The 19,676-nt window shown below is 42.5% G+C and overlaps 1 protein-coding gene across 7 annotated transcripts in view; it reads right to left on the reverse strand.

Annotated features, from left to right (window-relative positions):
• The window catches only part of LOC106571293 (ubiquitin-conjugating enzyme E2 J1), a 46,006-nt gene that overhangs the window by 16,904 nt on the left and 9,426 nt on the right, over nt 1-19,676 (reverse strand). For 4 of the 7 annotated variants that reach the window (XM_014144193.2, XM_014144190.2, XM_045695634.1 and 1 more), the window contains exons 2-3: nt 8,549-8,649; nt 5,222-5,295 (exon numbers count right to left, since the gene is read on the reverse strand). In XM_014144193.2, coding sequence (XP_013999668.1) covers nt 5,222-5,295; nt 8,549-8,648 — 174 coding nt within the window. In that variant the 5' untranslated portion in view covers nt 8,649. The remainder of the gene's footprint in view (nt 1-5,221; nt 5,296-8,548; nt 8,650-19,676) is intronic. The other 3 variants (XM_014144191.2, XM_045695632.1, XM_045695633.1) reach the window with 2 other exon arrangements.

Consider the following 19,676-nt stretch of genomic DNA (forward strand, 5'->3'; position numbering starts at 1 on the left):
TCCATCTTCCCATCAATTTTAAACATCTTCCCTGCCCCTGCTGAAGAAAAGCAGGCCCAAACCATGATGCTGCCACCACCATGTTTGACAGTGGGGATGGTGTGTTCAGGGTGATGAGCTGTGTTGCTTTTACGCCAAACATAACGTTTTGCATTGTTGCCAAAAAGTTCGATTTTGGTTTCATCTGACCAGAGCACCTTCTTCCACATGTTTGGTGTGTCTTCCAGGTGGCTAGTGGCAAACTTTAAACAACACTTTTTATGGATATCTTTAAGAAATGGCTTTCTTCTTGCCACTCTTCCATAAAGGCCAGATTTGTGCAGTATACGACTGATTGTTGTCCTATGGACAGAGTCTCCCACCTCAGCTGTAGATCTCTGCAGTTCATCCAGAGTGATCATGGGCCTCTTGGCTGCATCTCTGATCAGTCTTCTCCTTGTATGAGCTGAAAGTTTAGAGGGACGGCCGGGTCTTCGTAGATTTGCAGTGGTCTGATACTCCTTCCATTTCAATATTATCGCTTGCACAGTGCTCCTTGGGATGTTTAAAGCTTGGGAAATCTTTTTGTATCCAAATCCGGCTTTAAACTTCTCCACAACAGTATCTCGGACCTGCCTGGTGTGTTCCTTGTTCTTCATGATGCTCTCTGCGCTTTAAACAGACCTCTGAGACTATCACAGAGCTGGTGCATTTATACGGAGACTTGATTACACACAGGTGGATTCTATTTATCATCATTAGTCATTTAGGTCAACATTGGATCATTCAGAGATCCTCACTGAACTTCTGGAGAGAGTTTGCTGCACTGAAAGTAAAGGGGCTGAATAATTTTGCACGGCCAATTTTTCAGTTTTTTATTTGTTAATTTTTTTTGAAATATCCAATAAATTTCGTTCCACTTCATAATTGTGTCCCACTTGTTGTTGATTCTTCACAAAAAATTACAGTTTTATATCTTTATGTTTGAAGCCTGAAATGTGGCAAAAGGTCGAAAAGTTCAAGGGGGCCGAATACTTTCGCAAGGCACTGTAATTCCTATAATAACTACAACCTAAAACTTCTTACCTGGGAATATTGAAGACTCATGTTAAAAGGAACCACTAGCTTTCATATGTTCCCATGTTCTGAGCAAGGCACTTAAACATTAGCTTTCTTACATGGCACATATTGCACTTTTACTTTCTTCACCAACACTTTGTTTTGCATTATTTAAACCAAATTGAACATGTTTCATTATTTATTTGAGGCTAAATTGATTTTATTGATGTATTATATTAATTTAAAATAAGTGTTCATTCAGTATTGTTGTAATTGTCATTATTACAAAAAAACAATAAATCGGCCGATTAATCGGTATCGGCCCTTTCCGGCCCTCCAATAATCGGTATCGGCGTTGAAAAATCATAATCGGTCGACCTCTATTTCAGTGCAAAAAAACCACCATTGTGTCCACATTTCTCGGGCTGGTTGAATTGGAGGGGGCGATGCCAGATCAATAGTAAAGGCGGTAGTTGAATTTCTTGAGAAGTGTAACCTTAAAGAGAATCTTCAGGGTATTGGCACTGATAATGCGTCCGTGATGACTGGGGTGCACAAGACTTTAAAGGAAGAATGTGCATTGCCCAATTTGGTACTCATCCGCTGTGTGTGCCATTCTTTACAATTGGCTGACAGCGCAGCATCCAAAGAAACCATCCCTAGGAGTGTTGAGCACTTAATCAGGGAAACCTACAACTGGTTTTCCATTTCCCCAAAACGGCACGAGGCGTACAAAGCAGTGTATGACACCATCAATTGTGGCCAGAAACCCCTGCAGATCACCAAAGTGTGTGCCACACATTGGCTATTGATTGAGCCTGCGGTAACTCGTATATTTAGCCAGTGGGAAGAACTGAAACTCCACTTTGAGGTGACCAAGGCCAGTGAGCATTGCTACATGGTGGATGTGCTCCACGCCATGTACATGGACAAGACCAACTATGTCTACTTGATATTCTTCATTCTTGAAATCAATCCTGTCTGACGTACAAGTTGCAGTGAAGTCATTTGAGGGAGAGCAAACAGATCCTGTCAAGCTTTTGGATAATCTGGTACCCCTCTTAACATCAATCTGCAGCAGAATAGTCAACCCTATGGCAAAAATTGATGTCCTGAAGGATGCCATTGATGGACATCTCAGTCCAACACCATACCTTGGGTACCTTTTAGAGAGCACGGTGCACCAACTCAGTCTTGCGCCAGAGGACAAAAAGGTCATTCGGAGACAGTGCATCAACTACATTGTTGCTTTAAGCAAGGAGCTGCAAGCCAGGCTCCCAGACAACCTTGAAGCCTTGCGACACATGGCCTTGTTCAATGTTAAGGAAATGCTAAAGCACAATAAAGGCACCATTGAAATTGTTCAAGTAGCTGAGCTACTGGGATACCAGCCCCAAACAATTGATAAAATAGTTTCCCAATGGAGAAACATCCATCTGTTTAGGTGGGACTCAACTGAAAATACAGTCGAGTTTTGGAGTGAAGTCAATAACTACACGGACTCTTCCGGGTCAAATCCATTTGAAGAACTGTGCAAAGCTGCACTCGCTGCCCTCTCCTTGCCACAATCAAATGCGGAGGTTGAACCCCCGAGGTTCAGCCAAATGAGTGTGGTCAAGTCAAAGTTAAGAAATAGTGTCACTGCACACTCTCAACTCCATACTCCTGGTGCGGTATGGACTGAAGCTGGCTGGTGATACCTGTTACCAGCATAAACTACCAAGTGAAGTTCTGCAGCAGTTTGGCACCACAGCAGCATACAGCTTTAAGGACACTCCATCCTCTACTGCTGGTTCCAGCTCCGTGACAATGCAGTTGGACAGTGAAGATGAAGAGGATTTCTTTGCCAATCTATAATTCATCATATTTACAGTACATATGCAAGGAGGGGACTTTCTGGAACTGGCGGAGACACACAGCTGATGGTGGCAGTGTGTACTGCAGTGTGTGCGAGAACAGTGGCAATATCTGGAGGAAACCATTGAGCAGCTAGCCAGCCAAGCAGCACAACAACCTGGAGAGAGATGCCTACACAATCATTATTTGAGATAAGTTGCTTGTTCAATAAGATAGCATTTTTACATTGTTATTAGCTTGTACCTATAATTGTTGATCAGTTAGGTAGCATGTTAACTAATTACCAATACCCTGCTTAAAACTATAATTGTTAAGAATGTGGAGGTTTACTAGTTAAAAAGAAAATAAATAAAATGTAATTGTTCAATAATGTGTAATTGTTAAATAATTCAATGTGTTGTGTTTAAAAATAAAAATATGTGATCGAATAAAATGTGTTGTTTATATTACTTTTAAAAATAAAAATATATGATAATAAACAAACAAATCTAAACTAACAAATGTAAAATCATATTTTTCGCCGAGATGGCCGGTCAATTTGAGTAATGTTATTGTGTATTCTAAGTAATGACGCAGTTTTACATTATTACGTAATGACGGCATCACGCAATGACATCAGAACGTTTTAGCAACTTTTAGCAACAAATCGGCCTGCCTCTAGCAACTTCCCCTGAAAATTAGTTGGCAACACTGCATGTAGCATGCTTCAGTTTGTAATGTGAGCTTTTCAGTTTGTGTTGATAGTCCATTCTAACGCGCCGTTTTTTGAAAGATATAACGTTAGCCATCAAGAACAACAAAAGTTTTCATACTTTTCTCAACAACATTGATGCCTTGAATTTAGCAGGCGCTACCGACAGATCAGTTGAAAAAAGTGATGGGCTACTTTCTGCACATGCCACGGTCAATGTGAACCGGAGTGACTTGACACAACGCTGGCCAAACAAGATGTAGCTACAAACAAAACAGAGTTAAATGGTTCCAGCCTGCTATGAAGCATTCATCCACGTATACGGGTAAGAGTCTAGCTACATTTTCTGATAAAGTTTTTAATTTAGTCAGAAAGTCATTTTATTGCAAGTTCAATCGTACTGTTAGTTAGGGAACATTAGCTTGCTGGCTCGCTAGCTAAAGTTACGTGTATGATCTGTGTAGTACCGTAATTTCCGGACTATAAGCCGCTACTTTTTTCCCACGCTTTGAACCTCGCGGCTTAAACAATGACGCGGCTAATATATGGATTTTTCCCGCTTTCAAATTATTATATATTTTTTTTAAACACACATTCTGTGACGTGCTCAGTTTTTTGGCGGCATGAAGCTTTCATTAGACCAATGAAATTGCCGAACGGGTTAAGGTCAAACAACTTTTTTGTTTACTGTTTAGATTAAATCGAGCGCTCTCAAACTTCCCATCATTCTGATTACGGTAGTCATTTTGTCACCCTCATCATGGCAAAGACACAGAGAAATGCATATGATGCAGCTTTCAAGTTGAAGGCGATTGATCTGGCTGTTGGAAAAGGAAATAGAGCTCCTGCACGGGAGCTTGGTCTGGAGCAATGACTTTCTTGGTAGGCTACTGTTTACTGCTAATTTTTTCTTTTTTGTTACAAGCCGTGTTTCGTTAAAGCCTATTTATTTTTGTTACAAGCCGTGTTTCGTTAAAGCCTATTTATTTTTGTTACAAGCCGTGTTTCGTTAAAGCCTGTGTAAAGTTCATTTGTTTCAATGTACCGGTAGGCACCTGCGGCTTATAGGCATGTGCGGCTTATTTATGTTCAAAATATATATATTTTTGAAATTCAGTGGGTGCGGCTTATATTCAGGTGCGCTTAATATTCCGAAAATTACGGTAATATTATTAGAATCAGAAATCCATTTGCATTGCTAGTTATAGCCTAATGTTAGCTAGCTAACATTGAACCTAGTTTGTTAGTTTTAGCTACCTGCAAATTTATACTACAGCTATGACAATCTTTTCATTGGTTAGTCGTATGAGTTGGGATTATGCAGTTTCACTGTTTAGCTAGCTAGCTAGCTACCTACTAGCTAGCTACATGTCTGAACAAAAGACTCCACTTCGGCAGAATTATTACATGACCCATCAAATTAGCCAGGTATGTCTGGGGGTGATTACGGCCATCTATTGTATTTCATGAACGTGTACATGTCTAGACAATAGTGACCCATCCACTGAGCTAGATGTGACTGGTGGTGGTTATAGCATTTCCTTCACATGAACCATCAATTTAGACAAGTGTGTTGGGTAAGCATCATCTGATGATGAGCCTGAGTGAGTTTGGGTGGCCCAAGGTATGACTGACCTCCAGTGGCTGGGCGTGGTAGTGCTCTGTGGGGTCCCTCAGTTCAGCTGCCTCCTTCATCAGCCTCTTCACAGCTAGCACCCACCCGGTGAAGAGAACAAACAAAACATCACGGTTAACGCCAGGTAAAGCTGACACCAAGCTTGCAGTTTACTTCCACTAGCATGTGGTGTTCCAGGCATCTTCTCCACCGGTAGGTCTACATCCCCATATCCACAGACAGATATAGGGTCCTATAAAATCTGCGTTGTGGAAAATGCGGACAGAATCACAGGATTCAGACATTAAAACGGAATTCAACAATATTCAAAAATGTATTGAACTTAGTAGGAAATCAACAAAATGTATTAAACTTACTAGAAAATGCATTAAATGATTTGGGGAAAAACTAAATGAAAGGCAAAAAATAATAGATTTTATAGAGCCCTACAGACATAACAGTTGACTAGACTCCTGATTTAAAATACACAGCGCTCATAGCTGCGGGAATTATGGGTGCTGAGGGTGCTGCAGCAGCCCCTGATATATCGAAAACAAATTTTAAATGTAAAAAAATTGTCAGTGCGCAAGGTCATGGAGTTCTCTATGATTGTTCAGTTATTGAGTTGTTACGCATACCCACCGACCCGTTGAAAAGGAGGCGAAATGGAACCGAAATTGGAAAATAATTGGAAAAGGAAAGTGGAACTAAGGGTTATTCAGATGAACGGAATTGGTTTGGAATCCTTTAGAAGAAGTGAGCCTGTGAAATTAGCTCAGGAGTGGGAGTGGGGACCATCAGTTGGAAAGAAACCCTGGCTGGCCTGGCTATGTTTGAAAACATTACCAGCCATCAAATCCTTGCTTCCTGCATCCTAGTTTCCTAAATTTCTCTCAAAGCACATTGGAGGAGAGGATCCAAGGTCCCTCCCTTGAACCTGCTTTGAGAAAAACAAGGACAGAAGAAACAAGGATTTGACAGCTAGTAAGGTTTTCAGACACATCCCCTGTATGACTATAGGGCGAAGAGGAGGGGAGGAAGGCAGTTCAAGGCAGTGGAACAGAGAGGCTCCGACACCACACGCCTCCCGGGGCACATGTTCCAGGTCTAATCTCGCCTCGGGCCAGACCCTCTAAAGATCTATCTGTACTATTCTGTAATCCTACACTGAAAAGAGAAGGAAAAGAAAAGGAAGTCGGTGTGTGAAACTAGAATGCGCTGAGTAAACTCTTCCCCCTCCACCCCCGTTTACTCACAGATGGTAAGATCAAGTTTATCTTTCTGGGGAAAAAAAATGTTTGCATAAACTAAAGATGAGGTTATGGCTAGGGCTGTTGCGGTGACTGTATTACCGCCACACACTGGCGGTTACGAGTCATGAAGGCAGTCAAATACCACATGGCCGTTTAGTCACGGTAATTAGGCTTCTCAAAGCTCTGATGCTGCTGATGGTAATTAGTAGCCTACCCAACTTGTTAACTGCCTGGTACTCAGTACTCTATTGTCCCTCTAAAATCACTCTGACATAAATGCAAATCTAAAAAAATCAGACACTTCATAAGAGCCCATGAGCTCATGTTGTGCACCATTTCTATAGGCTATACAATTGTGAGATAAAACAATGATGGCCTCTATTAAAAAGAGGAGGGTCCCATCAGCTTTCTATAGGATATATATATATATATATATATATACTGCTCAAAAAAATAAAGGGAACACTTAAACAACACATCCTAGATCTGAATGAAAGAAATGATCTTATTAAATACTTTTTTCTTTACATAGTTGAATGTGCTGACAACAAAATCACAAAAAGAATCAATGGAAATCCAATTTATCAACCCATGGAGGTCTGGATTTGGAGTCACACTCAAAATTAAAGTGGAAAACCACACTACAGGCTGATCCAACTTTGATGTAATGTCCTTAAAACAAGTCAAAATGAGGCTCAGTAGTGTGTGTGGCCTCCACGTGCCTGTATGACCTCCCTACAACGCCTGGGCATGCTCATGATGAGGTGGCGGATGGTCTCCTGAGGGATCTCCTCCCAGACCTGGACTAAAGCATCCGCCAACTCCTGGACAGTCTGTGGTGCAACGTGGCGTTGGTGGATGGAGCGAGACATGAATGTCCCAGATGTGCTCAATTGGATTCAGGTCTGGGGAACGGGCGGGCCAGTCCATAGCATCAATGCCTTCCTCTTGCAGGAACTGCTGACACACTCCAGCCACATGAGGTCTAGCATTGTCTTGCATTAGGAGGAACCCAGGGCCAACCGCACCAGCATATGGTCTCACAAGGGGTCTGAGGATCTCATCTCGGTACCTAATTGCAGTCAGGCTACCTCTGTGCGAGCACATGGAGGGCTGTGCGGCCCCCCAAAGAAATGCCACCCCACACCATGACTGACCCACCGCCAAACCGGTCATGCTGGAGGATGTTGCAGGCAGCAGAACGTTCTCTACGGCGTCTCCAGACTCTGTCACGTCTGTCACATGTGCTCAGTGTGAACCTGCTTTCATCTGTGAAGAGCACAAGGCGCCAGTGGCGAATTTGCCAATCTTGGTGTTCTCTGGCAAATGCCAAATGTCCTGCACAGTGTTGGGCTGTAAGCACAACCCCCACCTGTGGAGGTCGGGCCCTCATACCACCCTCATGGAGTCTGTTTCTGACCGTTTGAGCAGACACATGCACATTTGTGGCCTGCTGGAGGTCATTTTACAGGGCTCTGGCAGTGCTCCTCCTGCTCCTCCTTGCACAAAGGCGGAGGTAGCGGTCCTGCTGCTGGGTTGTTGCCCTCCTACGGCCTCCTCCACGTCTCCTGATGTACTGGGCTGTCTCCTGGTAGCGCCTCCATGCTCTGGACACTACGCTGACAGACACAGCAAACCTTCTTGCCACAGCTCGCATTGATGTGCCATCCTGGATGAGCTGCACTACCTAAGCCACTTGTGTGGGTTGTAGACTCCATCTCATGCTACCACTAGAATGAAAGCACCGCCAGCATTCAAAAGTGACCAAAACATCAGCCAGGAAGCATAGGAACTGAGAAGTGGTCTGTGGTCCCCACCTGCAGAACCACTCCTTTATTGGGGGTGTCTTGCTAATTGCCTATAATTTCCACCTGTTGTCTATTCCATTTACACAACAGCATGTGAAATTTATTGTCAATCAGTGTTGCTTCCTAAGTGGACAGTTTGATTTCACAGTAGTGTGATTGACTTGGAGTTACATTGTGTTGTTTAAGTGTTCCCTTTATTTTTTTGAGCAGTATATATATATATATATTTCTCAACTTTCCTAATATTAAGCACATTGCTTAACTTTACAACAGGAGTATAGCCTACCTGGCCGGCATGAAAATGAACCCCGGGAAAAGCGTCCTCCATTCGCTATGTATTTTTTCCGCTGCCCCTGTTTCGAGACAGGTGCATGATAATGGTCCATTCTAAATCAAAACAAATTTCACACATCATTTAGTATATGTAAAGACAAGATTAAATCAAGAATAGTCTGATGGGTGACAATATTAGCCTATCACTTGTGAATGATGCCCAGCTTAAGGCAAGAAACAAAGCCTTTTTTTGCAACTTCTTCGAATAATAGTTGCACACCTCATGTAGCCTAGCCCATAGGCCTATATGTTTTATTTAAATGTAGTTTTTGTGTACTTTTTAGCCCTTATTCTCCCCAATTTCGTGATATCCAATTGTTACAGTCTTGTCCCATCGCTGCAACTCCCGTACGGACTCGGGAGAGGCGAAGGTCGAGAACCATGCGTCCTCCAAAACAGGAAAGTGTCCAAATAACTTCTTAAAATTAAGCACATTAATCCACTTTACAAGCGGTGTAGAGCCTAGCAGTGCGTGAGTTTCCGATTTGGGGAAGATAATTTACCATAAAAATGCACCTTTATAATAAAAGCATCACATGCATAATCGCATTTCCGGTCACTTTTGATAATGGCGTTTTCCCGCTAATGGAACATTGGCCCTTATAGCCTACTCCTGTGTGCGCACTGCTGCACTTATAATGTGAAGAAATTGCCTAATAGTTTATCAACATTTTAAGCTAAATGTTCTGATCTGTTGCGTCAGCTACATAGCGTAAAAAAGTGGTTTTGATGCTAGTGGTTGTATTCATTTGAGATCTATCGCATCCCACAACTGTCCCAGACTATGTTTGGAATATTTGTTTCTCACACAGAACAGGTCAACTTTTGTACTATGGGGGATAGTAGATTGACATAGGCTAGTGCTTTGCTGTTCATTAGAATTACTCATCTTGTTGGCTGACGAAAAGTGAATGTGGACAGTTATACCAGTTATAAATATGCACCTCGGAATTGGATAAGGACGCAGTTGCGTCCTCAGTGTGTCTGTCTTCACTTGTAGCCTGTGAGAAAGACCCGATCACGTGATGGAGAGCCATGTGAGTGAGAGATGCTTTGGAGCCCGCAGCACTCAGGGAGAAGGGCACAACGCAGCACTCCAGGCCAAGAGTACAACGGCCACTGGCCGCAAAAGGCATGGATTTTTTTTAGGGTGCATTACGACCACACAAAGGGGATGCCACTGTGAAATTTGGGGCATTATCAAGTGCTTGTCAAATTGTGAATGAGAGTGATGAAGTGTGTACAGCCTGCGCAAAAAACAAAGCAGAGCTCATGCCTTTCAAGACACTTTTTTCAAATCATCATTACAGTCGCATCATGCAGCCTTACAATGTATTAAAAATCAAAACATATAGCCCAATGTTTGTAGAACAACTAAAGATACATTAATAACTCTAAATTAAGCATATAGGAGTACCTATTTCTTTATCCACACTCCCTCAAATCGTTTGGAGATATCCTTTCTATTTTATTCAGCTCTGTTTAATTGTATTCATACTATGAAATAATATATAAATAATGCCACGGATTTCTAAGCAAATCTTGTCTGCTAAATGAACTAGTGTAACCCACAGCAATATGGCATAGCCAGATCAGGGCCTAACATGAGGAAAACTCAGAGTATGCTATTCTGTTCTTCTGAAGTAGACTACATTTTCTTCATATCATGTTTCTTTAGACCTGTCTAAAATAAATAATGGATTTATTGTGAAGGTGTAGGCTATATTACATGGATTTATTCGACTTTTTAAAATGTAGATGTTCCAAAAGGTATCAGTGACTTGTAGGCTGTGTGTGGAAGACAGGAGATGCTAAATGTGTTTGTTACTTAACGGTCAATTACCATGAGACGATATATTATGGACATTTGCTGATGCAAAAAAAAAATCCTGTGTAGGACCTTTAAATCAAGCTTAGACATCATGTTGTAGGAGTCAGACAGACATCGACAGATTAATTTCTGTTTATAATCAACAGCAGAGAAACAATCCCGATTCCCAAATATTGAAGTACAGCTTGGAAATCCGTTACAAATAGATGCTAAGCTTCAACAGGAAGTGGCACAATACAACAAAGCTCAAATGTATGTAAGCACTCAAGCTAGTCACAACTTCAACCACTTTACAAAGGAAATATTAATCATTTTCTGTGGAATTGTGCAATAGGTTGTTTTAGGTTGTACCCTCTTCTTTGTTGACACCGACCAGGGCATCAATTCAAATGTGTTGCATTCTAATACAATTTGATTAATTGACAGAGTGCTTAATATTATATATATTCATTTGCAGTGCTTAACATTTGCACAGTGCTTAAAATAATATTCTTCCAGAAAAAAATAAGGAATATAACTGCCTAGTTTTGTATGAAGAAAGAACAGTGGATAGAGCTTAAGGACCTTGTACAGTATGAATGAATAGTACAGTAAATATTGAACAAAGACTGTAGAGAGCCAAGAGGTCATGGCAGAAGATATACAGTGCATTCGGAAAGTTCAGACTCCTTGACTTTTTCCATATTTTGTTACATTACAGCTCTATTCTAAAATTGATTAAATAAAACTATTATCATCAATCTACACACAATACCCCACAATGACAAAGCGAAAACAGGTTTTTAGAAATGTTTGCAAATTTATAAAAAATAAAAAACATACCTTATTTACATAAGTATTTAGACCCTTTGCTATGAGACTTAAAATTGAGCCTAGGTGCATCCTGTTTCCATTGATCATCCTTGATCATCCTTTCTACAACTTGATTGGAGTCCACCTGTGGTAGATTCAATTGATTGGACATGATTTGGAAAGGCACACACGTCTATATAAGGTCCCACAGTTGACAGTGCATGTCAGCGCAAAAAAGGAATTGTCCGCAGAGCTCCAAGACAGGATTATGTCGACGCACAGATCTGGGGAAGGATACCAAAACATGTCTGCAGTATTGAAGGTCCCCAATAACACAGTGGCCTCAATCATTCTTAAATGGAAGAAGTTTGGAACCACCAAGACTCTTCCTAGAGCTGGCCGCCCGGCCAAACTGACCAATCGGGGGAGAAGGGCCTTGGTCAGGGAAGAACCTGATGGTCACTCTGACAGAGCTCCAGAGTTCCACTGTGGAGATGGGAGAACCTTCCAGAAGGACAACCATCTCTGCAGCACTCCACCAATCAGGCCTATATGGTAGAGTGGCCAGACGGAAGCCACTCCCCAGTAAAAGGCACATGACAGCCCGCTTGGAATTTGCCAAATGTCACCTAAAAGACTCCCAGACCATGAGAAATAAGACACTTTGGCCTTAATGCCAAGCGTCACATCTGGAGGAAACTTGCCACCATCCCTAAGGTAACGCATGGTGATGGCAGCATCATGCTGTGAGGATGTTTTTCAGCAGCAGGGTCTGGGAGAGTATTCAGGATTGAGGGAAAGATGAACGGAGCAAAGTACAGAGAGATCCTTGATGAAAACCTGCTCCAGAACGCTAAGACTGGGCTGAAGGTTCACCTTCCAACAGGGCAACGACCCTAAGCACACAGCCAAGACAACACAGGAGTGGCTTTGGGACAAGTCTCTGAATGTCCTTGAGTGGCCCGGCCAGAGCCCGGACTTGAAACCGATTGGATATCTCTGGAAAGACCTGAAAATAGCTGTGCAGCGACGCTCCCCATCCAACCTGACAGAGCTTGAGAGGAACTGCAGAGAAGAATGGGAGAAACTCCCCGGATACAAGTGTGCCAAGCTTGTAGCATCATACCCAAGATTTTATTCTGTAATCACTGCCAAAGGTGCTTCAACAAAGTACTGAGTAAAGGGTCTGAATTCTTATGTAAATGTATAGTTTTTTATTTTGTAGAAATTTGCAAAAAATTCTAAAAACCAGTTTTTGCTTTGTCATTATGGGTTATTGTGTGTAGATTGATGTGGGGGGAAACAATTTAACCCATTTTAGAATCAGTCTGGAAAAAGTCAAGGGAACTGAATAATTTCCGAATGCAGTGTATGGTTTGCATGTGTGCTATAACCTCTGCCCTAATGCATTGGGCCCACAGAAACCCTGGACCGGAGGAGACAGCAAGGGCAATAAATTACAATGACAGCCACTGTGAGTTAGCACTGTCCAAACTAGGGCACAACTCTCCAGCAGGTCTTCACACAACAAGCCTGCAAAGCAGAGCGAGTAATCTTCTCTCTCGCACTCCCCAGCAGCAACAGATGATGCATTCACACAAATGAGGAGCTATTGTGGAGGACCATGTGTGATTATGAGCAGAAAACTCTGTTTTCTGGTCTAAAAAAAAAAAAGTGAGGGAGTCTACAGTATATAGTGCCCTCCGTAATTATTGGGACCGTGAAGCATTTTTTCTTCTTTTGGCTCTGTACTCCAGCACTTTGGATCTGAAATGATACAATGACTACGAGGTTAAAGTGCAGAAGGTCAGCTTTTATTTGAGGGTAGTTTCATCTATATGAAATTACAGCACTTTTTGTACATAGTCCACCGCCCCCATTTTAGGGGACCAAAAGTATTGGGACAAATTCACTTGTGTATTAAAGTAGTCAAATGTTTAGTATTTGGTCCTGTATTCCTAGCACACAATGATTACATCAAGCTTGTGACTCTACAAACTTGCTGGATGCATTTGCTATTTGTTTTGGTTGTGTTCCATTTTATTTTGCGCCCAATAGAAATGAATGGTAAATAATGTATTGTAGCATTTTGGAGTTACTTTTATTGTAAATAAGAATATAATATATTTCTAAACACTTCTACATTAATGTAGATGCTACCATGATTATGGATAGTACTGAATGAGTCGTGAATAATGATGAATTAAGTTAGACGCACAAATATCATTCACCCACAAAAATGATAACCTTCCACTTGGGACTTCTTTACGGTTCAGCGATGGGGAAATGATTGTGACGGTGAGATACGGTATCAGCGGGCATGCCAGGCTTGCTATGTTGAGGGCCACTTGGAGTGTCTCAGCTCCATGTCTCATTCAGCCTGATTACGGTGATGACTGGGTGTCTGTCAGCACCAGGCTTTGATGGCAGGGCCAATGGCGACTCAGACACTGCCTGTGCCACTAAGCTCTCCAGTCATGGGCCTGATCCCCGGGCCATGGCAGCTGTCAACAGTTTGTCCGGAATCTCATTGGGTAATATGTGGGTCCCCCTCCAACTTCGGCATGGTGGTTGTCTCAGCAGCTGGCCGACTAATATTCTGAGATTTCACAGAAAACACACACTATTGGACTAACCAGGTTTAATACAGTAGGCTGGTGGGATGAAGAACAAAATATTGTATACTGAGTGGTTTCAATTGGGATTTGATTTGACAGGTTTTTGAAGGGTTGATTTCCAGATAACACTAGCACAGTGTGGTCAGCTTGTGTGCACACCTCCCCCTCTGTGATGATTATTCGGAAGAGACAGCTGCCATGACAGTGAACATACAGTATAGGGCTACATAGCTTACACTTCCTATTCCTATTGTGCATTTAGCCTACCTACCTTGTCATAAAGTTGCAAATGCCCATTTGTTACAAGGCAAATAAGCTATATGTAAACTTCTAACTTTGAATCTGGGGAGTTCGATGCATAGCCTAATTGTTCAAGGGCTATATTATAATGAGTGTAAGGTTAAGTAAAAATGTGTGTAATGGCCATGTGAGCACTCCGTTCTTCTGAGCTGAATCTATCCTGGAGCGCCACTAAGCATTCTAAGAACCACCCGGCCTCAAGTCCAATTCATTTGGTTTGGGGATTAAGCACTGGCTCCCACTACTGAAAAAGATGCAGCTGCCTTAAAAAAAACACTTGGCACTCTGGTTGTGGCGGGGAGAGAGAAAAAAAGCCTGAAGAGAATAAAAAGCAGTTTTTTTCCCCCGCATGTGGGTGGTCAAATCGGCATGGTCTTGGAGCAGTCTGATATAGCTTAGTCTGCACTCGTGTTTCCCGGGGGATAGAAAGGTGAGATGCAGTTTTCAGACCCCTCCTCCGACAGCGAACATGCCCCCTCGTTTAGGCTAAACTACTCAGCCGTCCCTCATTAAAGCCACTGTGGGGTCAAGGGCTTTTGAAAGTTAGAGTCAGGCTATCGGTTAAGCATGGTGACTTATCGTAAAAATTCACAAGTTAGGACACAGAGCTAAAATAATAAGAAAAAAATCCTTGACAACAGTATTGCATCATTTTGTCAGTAAGAATCCAGCTGTTCAAAATCATATAATAAACCAGATCAGGACAACAGTAACGTCAAGCTTTACACGACAGTGCTTTTACCACGGCTCAGACTTTTCATCAATACTGATACTCACTGCTGATACACAGGGACCAGATGTTGCAGACAGACAGTGATGTTTTTTTCTTCACTGGATCAGTTGATTGCTCTGCTGAATACAATCAAAGTTCCTCATGCCTCATTACTTGGAGACTTGGTGAGCATCGGAGTGGAACTCTTGTTCTCAACTAGCCTACCTGGTTAAATAAAGACTCTACACATGTGAAGCACTTGTCTCCCTATGGAAGTTGTCAATGCTGTGACTGTCCCTAAAAAGGAAGACAGACAGACTAGGGCTGGATCTCTGCCCGTTGGTCCTCCTCAAACACCTGGATGCACTTTGACAGGAGCCCAAAACCCTCATTGGGTTTTCTATGGCTGCATCCCAAATGGCACTGTATTCCCTTTATAGTGCACTGAGTGTACAAAACATTAGGAACACCTTCCTAATATTGAGTTGCACCCCCTTTTACTCTCAGAATAGCCTCAATTCGTTCAGTGTGGAAAACCCCAGCAGCGTGGCAGTTCTTGACACTCAAACCAGTGCGCCTGAGACCTACTATCATACCTCTTTTAAAAGGCACTTAAAAGTGGGCAGACGACGTGGATGTCGATCAAGGCAGCCCCCCGCACCTTAACCTGTCTATTCCCCTTCATCTACACTGATTGAAGTGGATTTAATAAGTGACATCAATAAGGGATCATAGCTTCCACCTGGATTCACCTGTTCAGTCTGTCATGGAAAGAGCAGGTGTTCCTAATGTTTTGTACACTCAGCGCACTACTTTTGACCAGAGCCCTGGGAATAGGGTGCCATTTGGGACACAATTTATGTGGAGTCCTTTTTTAGCCATGTCTCATAATAACAATGAGTGGGAGTGAAAGAAGAAAAGCCTCTGCTGCCACATGGGCCTCCTGACTCCAGTGGTGAGAAGGGTTTCGGTCAATGGCCCTGGGAGATAGGATTATAATCCTGTAAACAAAATCGTTTTACGTAACGCATTTTAGTGTTTGCAGCTGGGGGCGATTCAGGCAGGGTTTGTCCTGCGAGCAGGGAGACACCGTTATGTAACTACTTTTAACCAAACTCTTAAGAAGACACGATAGGGTTTAGAGACATAGGTGATGATGGAAAACTTGGAGCTCACTACTGACCACTCCCCTTTCCAAACGTAGAGAAGGCCTACGTCCCAAATGGCACAAATTTTTATTTCTCGTGTATTTTTCTTCTACCATATGTCATTTTTTTTAGTACTACATTGATATTGATCACTGAATTGTTGGGTTTAGAGCTTGCAAGAACGACATTTCACAGCACTTGTGCACAAGACATTAAAACTATTACCTATATAGTGCACTACTTTTGACCAGAGCCCTATGAGTTGTGGACTATATAGGGAATAGGGTGCCATTTGGGACGGGAACAACATTTTGGTTGTGGGTTTCTAATGCTGTTTGTTCACAACTGTCTGCTCTCCAAACTGGGAGGTAATGCCAGGTCTCAGAGACAAAAGGCGGAAGGTGATACTCTAAACATAGGATCTTCATTTGATTTTCCACACAGAGGGCAAACTGTAATTGCATTATTTTACAATGTGAATAATTCCTCTAGTTTCCCATAATATAATTGAACTACTACAAAGTGTTGCAGCCTTATCCTTCTTTTGACCCCATTTCAAAACTGGAAACAAGTTTTTTTATTTGATCGTTTCTCTAACTCAACTATTGCCTCAGACTTATTTCTCAAAATCCAAACTCTAGCAAACCCAAGCCTTATTGTAAGCCCTTCCTTTAAGTCCTTACCTTAAATCCAGCTCACTTGCCAACCAACACCAAGTGTGCAAGGACAAGACAGCTTTGATCAATATTCTGATCAGAGAGAATTCTACCTCTATACCTGATCTAGTGTGACAGAAGCGACAGGCAAAAAAAATGCTTCATGCTAAAATAAGGTTTTGGTACATTTCGATTATCTTGACACAGCCCAAGGCAAATGCCACAGAAGGCAGAAAATGAAATCTAGAAACCATCTCTAATTTGATCGAGTGTGAAACCACAGAACCTGCGAACACATGGAGCTTAGTGCAACTGGTTGGAACTGGTCAAAAGTGGCATGTTCTTCCTGCCCACTCAGTAACAAGTTAACTACTGACTTTCAGCATGCATATAGAGAAGGGCACTCAACTTGTACTACACTGGCTCTGATGACTGATGATTGTTAAAGGAAATTGATAATAAGATTAAGGCTGTCCCTGACAAAACATTTTTGGAGTGGACTGAAAGTCGTCTGTTCTTTTGACCAATCTATTAGTCCAAATTTTGAAACGTGTATTTTTCCAAGACACACCCTATGTGTTTTTATAAAATCAACTAAACTCAGCAAAAATAGAAACGACCTCTCACTGTCAACTGCATTTATTTTCAGCAAACTTAACATGTGTAAATATTTGTATGAACATAACAAGACTCAACAACAGACATAAACTGAACAAGTTCCATAGACATGTGACTAACAGAAATGGAATAATGTGTCCCTGAACAAAGGGGGGGTCAAAATCAAAAGGAACAGTCAGTATCTGGTGTGGCCACCAGCTGCATTAAGTACTGCAGTGCATCTCCTCCTCATGGACTGCATCAGATTTGCCAGTTCTTGCTGTGAGATGTTACCCCACTCTTCCACCAACGCACCTGCAAGTTCCCGGACATTTCTGGGGGGGAACGGCCTGAGCCCTCACCCTCCGATCCAACAGGTCCCAGACGTGCTCAACGGGATTGAGATCCGGGCTCTTCGCTGGCCATGGCAGAACACTGACATTCCTGCCTTGCAAGAAATCACGCACAGAATGAGCAGTATGGCTTGTGGCATTGTCATGCTGGAGGGTCATGTGAGGATGAGCCTGCAGGAAGGGTACCACATGAGGGAAGAGGATGTCTTCCCTGTAACGCACAGCATTGAGATTGCCTGCAATGACAACAAGCTCAGTCCTATGATGCTGTGACACACAGCCCCAGACCATGACTGACCCTCCACCTCCAAATCGATCCCGCTCCAGAGTACAGGCCTCGGTGTAACGCTCATTCCTTCGACGATAAATGCGAATCTGACCATCACCCCTGGTGAGACAAAACTGCGACTCGTCAGTGAAGAGCACTTTTTGCCAGTCCTGTCTGGTCCAGCGACGGTGGGTTTGTGCCCATAGGCAACGTTGTTGCCGGTGATGTCTGGTGAGGACCTGCCTTACAACAGGCCTACAAGCCATCAGTCCAGCCTCTCTCAGCCTATTGCGGACAGTCTGAGCCCTGATGGAGGGATTGTGTGTTCCTGGTGTAACTCGGGCAGTTGTTGTTGCCATCCTGTACCTGTCCCGCAGGTGTGATGTTCGGATGTACTGATCCTGTGCAGGTGTTGTTACACATGGTCTGCCACTGCGAGGACGGTCAGCTGTCCATCCTGTCTCCCTGTAGTGCTGTCTTAGGCGTCTCACAGTACGGACATTGCAATTTATTGCCCTGGTCACATCTGCAGTCTTCATGCCTCCTTGCAGCATGCCTAAGGCACGTTCACGCAGATGAACAGGCACCCTGGGCATCTTTCTTTTGGTGTTTTTCAGAGTCAGTAGAAAGGCATCTTTAGTGTCCTAAGTTTTCATAACTGTGACCTTAATTGCCTACCGTCTGTAAGCTGTTAGTGTCTTAACGACCGTTCCACAGGTGCATGTTCATTAATTGTTTCTGGGACATTGAACAAGCATGGGAAACAGTGTTTAAACCCTTTACAATGAAGATCTGTGAAAGACAGGGTCCTGAAAAAGGGACGTTTCTTTTTTTGCTGAGTTTATATGCATTGAGCTTGTCTGAAGCTTTCAGCTTATCTTGGATGAAATAAGGCAAATGCTTCAAGAGGGCGCCATAGATCTATATAACCAGAAGAAAAAAACCTGACGCAACTATTCTCCTCCCTCTCCTGATGGCTTTCGCAGATTCTGCCATTACTCTCCTGAAGTTGCCGGTAATAGGCGACACGAGGAGTCGGCAACCTTTCTCATGTGGAATGCCAATTTATCTTACCAATGCCAGTTATGGTTTATATATGCACATTTTCATGAAACAGTTTCATTTAATTTATAACAATGTCTTCATATCTTAAAATCATTGTTATGTGGTTAATCAACATTCTATCCAAATCTAAATGAAAAAATAACAATGACATTGCCAACGACATAAAAAATAGCCTACATAAAGCCAACAAATAAAAACATTGCAGCCTGCAGGTAGAAAATATCCTGATAAAAATAAATATCCTATAAATTACATTGGCTACACATGGCCTGTCTGCAACGAACTTGAAACATTTTCTCAACTATTAACTTGGGTGCAGCCCCAAGCTTGCACTAGCAACATTGTATAAAATATTCAGGGCGCTCAGTTTCCTGCACCAGTGAGCTCGGGACAGACAATGCTGTAGGCTATTTGCGCAAGGGATAAGAAGCACCTCTTGACTATAGCAGGGTATCACCGGAGCTCACAACCGGCACCTCAAATGTTCTAGTGCTTGAGCTCCTGTTCCTCATATAGAATATTAGCTCAAAAGTATTGTGGAGCACCTGCACCTAAAAATAAACAGTACCAGCACCCAAAATGAGCTCCGGAACCTATTTCAGTCCAAGTCAAGCACTGATAAGAAGTAATCAAGTAGGCCTATTTTATGACGTTTCCCCTGGATCAGAGCATGACATTTTTCAGTTTCACGCTGAGTGGTTATCGAAAGGGAGAGAGCTGGAAAGATTTTTCAAATATACT

Source organism: Salmo salar, chromosome ssa15, assembly GCF_905237065.1.
Source record: "Salmo salar chromosome ssa15, Ssal_v3.1, whole genome shotgun sequence".
In the NCBI taxonomy this organism is placed as follows: Eukaryota; Metazoa; Chordata; class Actinopteri; order Salmoniformes; family Salmonidae; genus Salmo; species Salmo salar.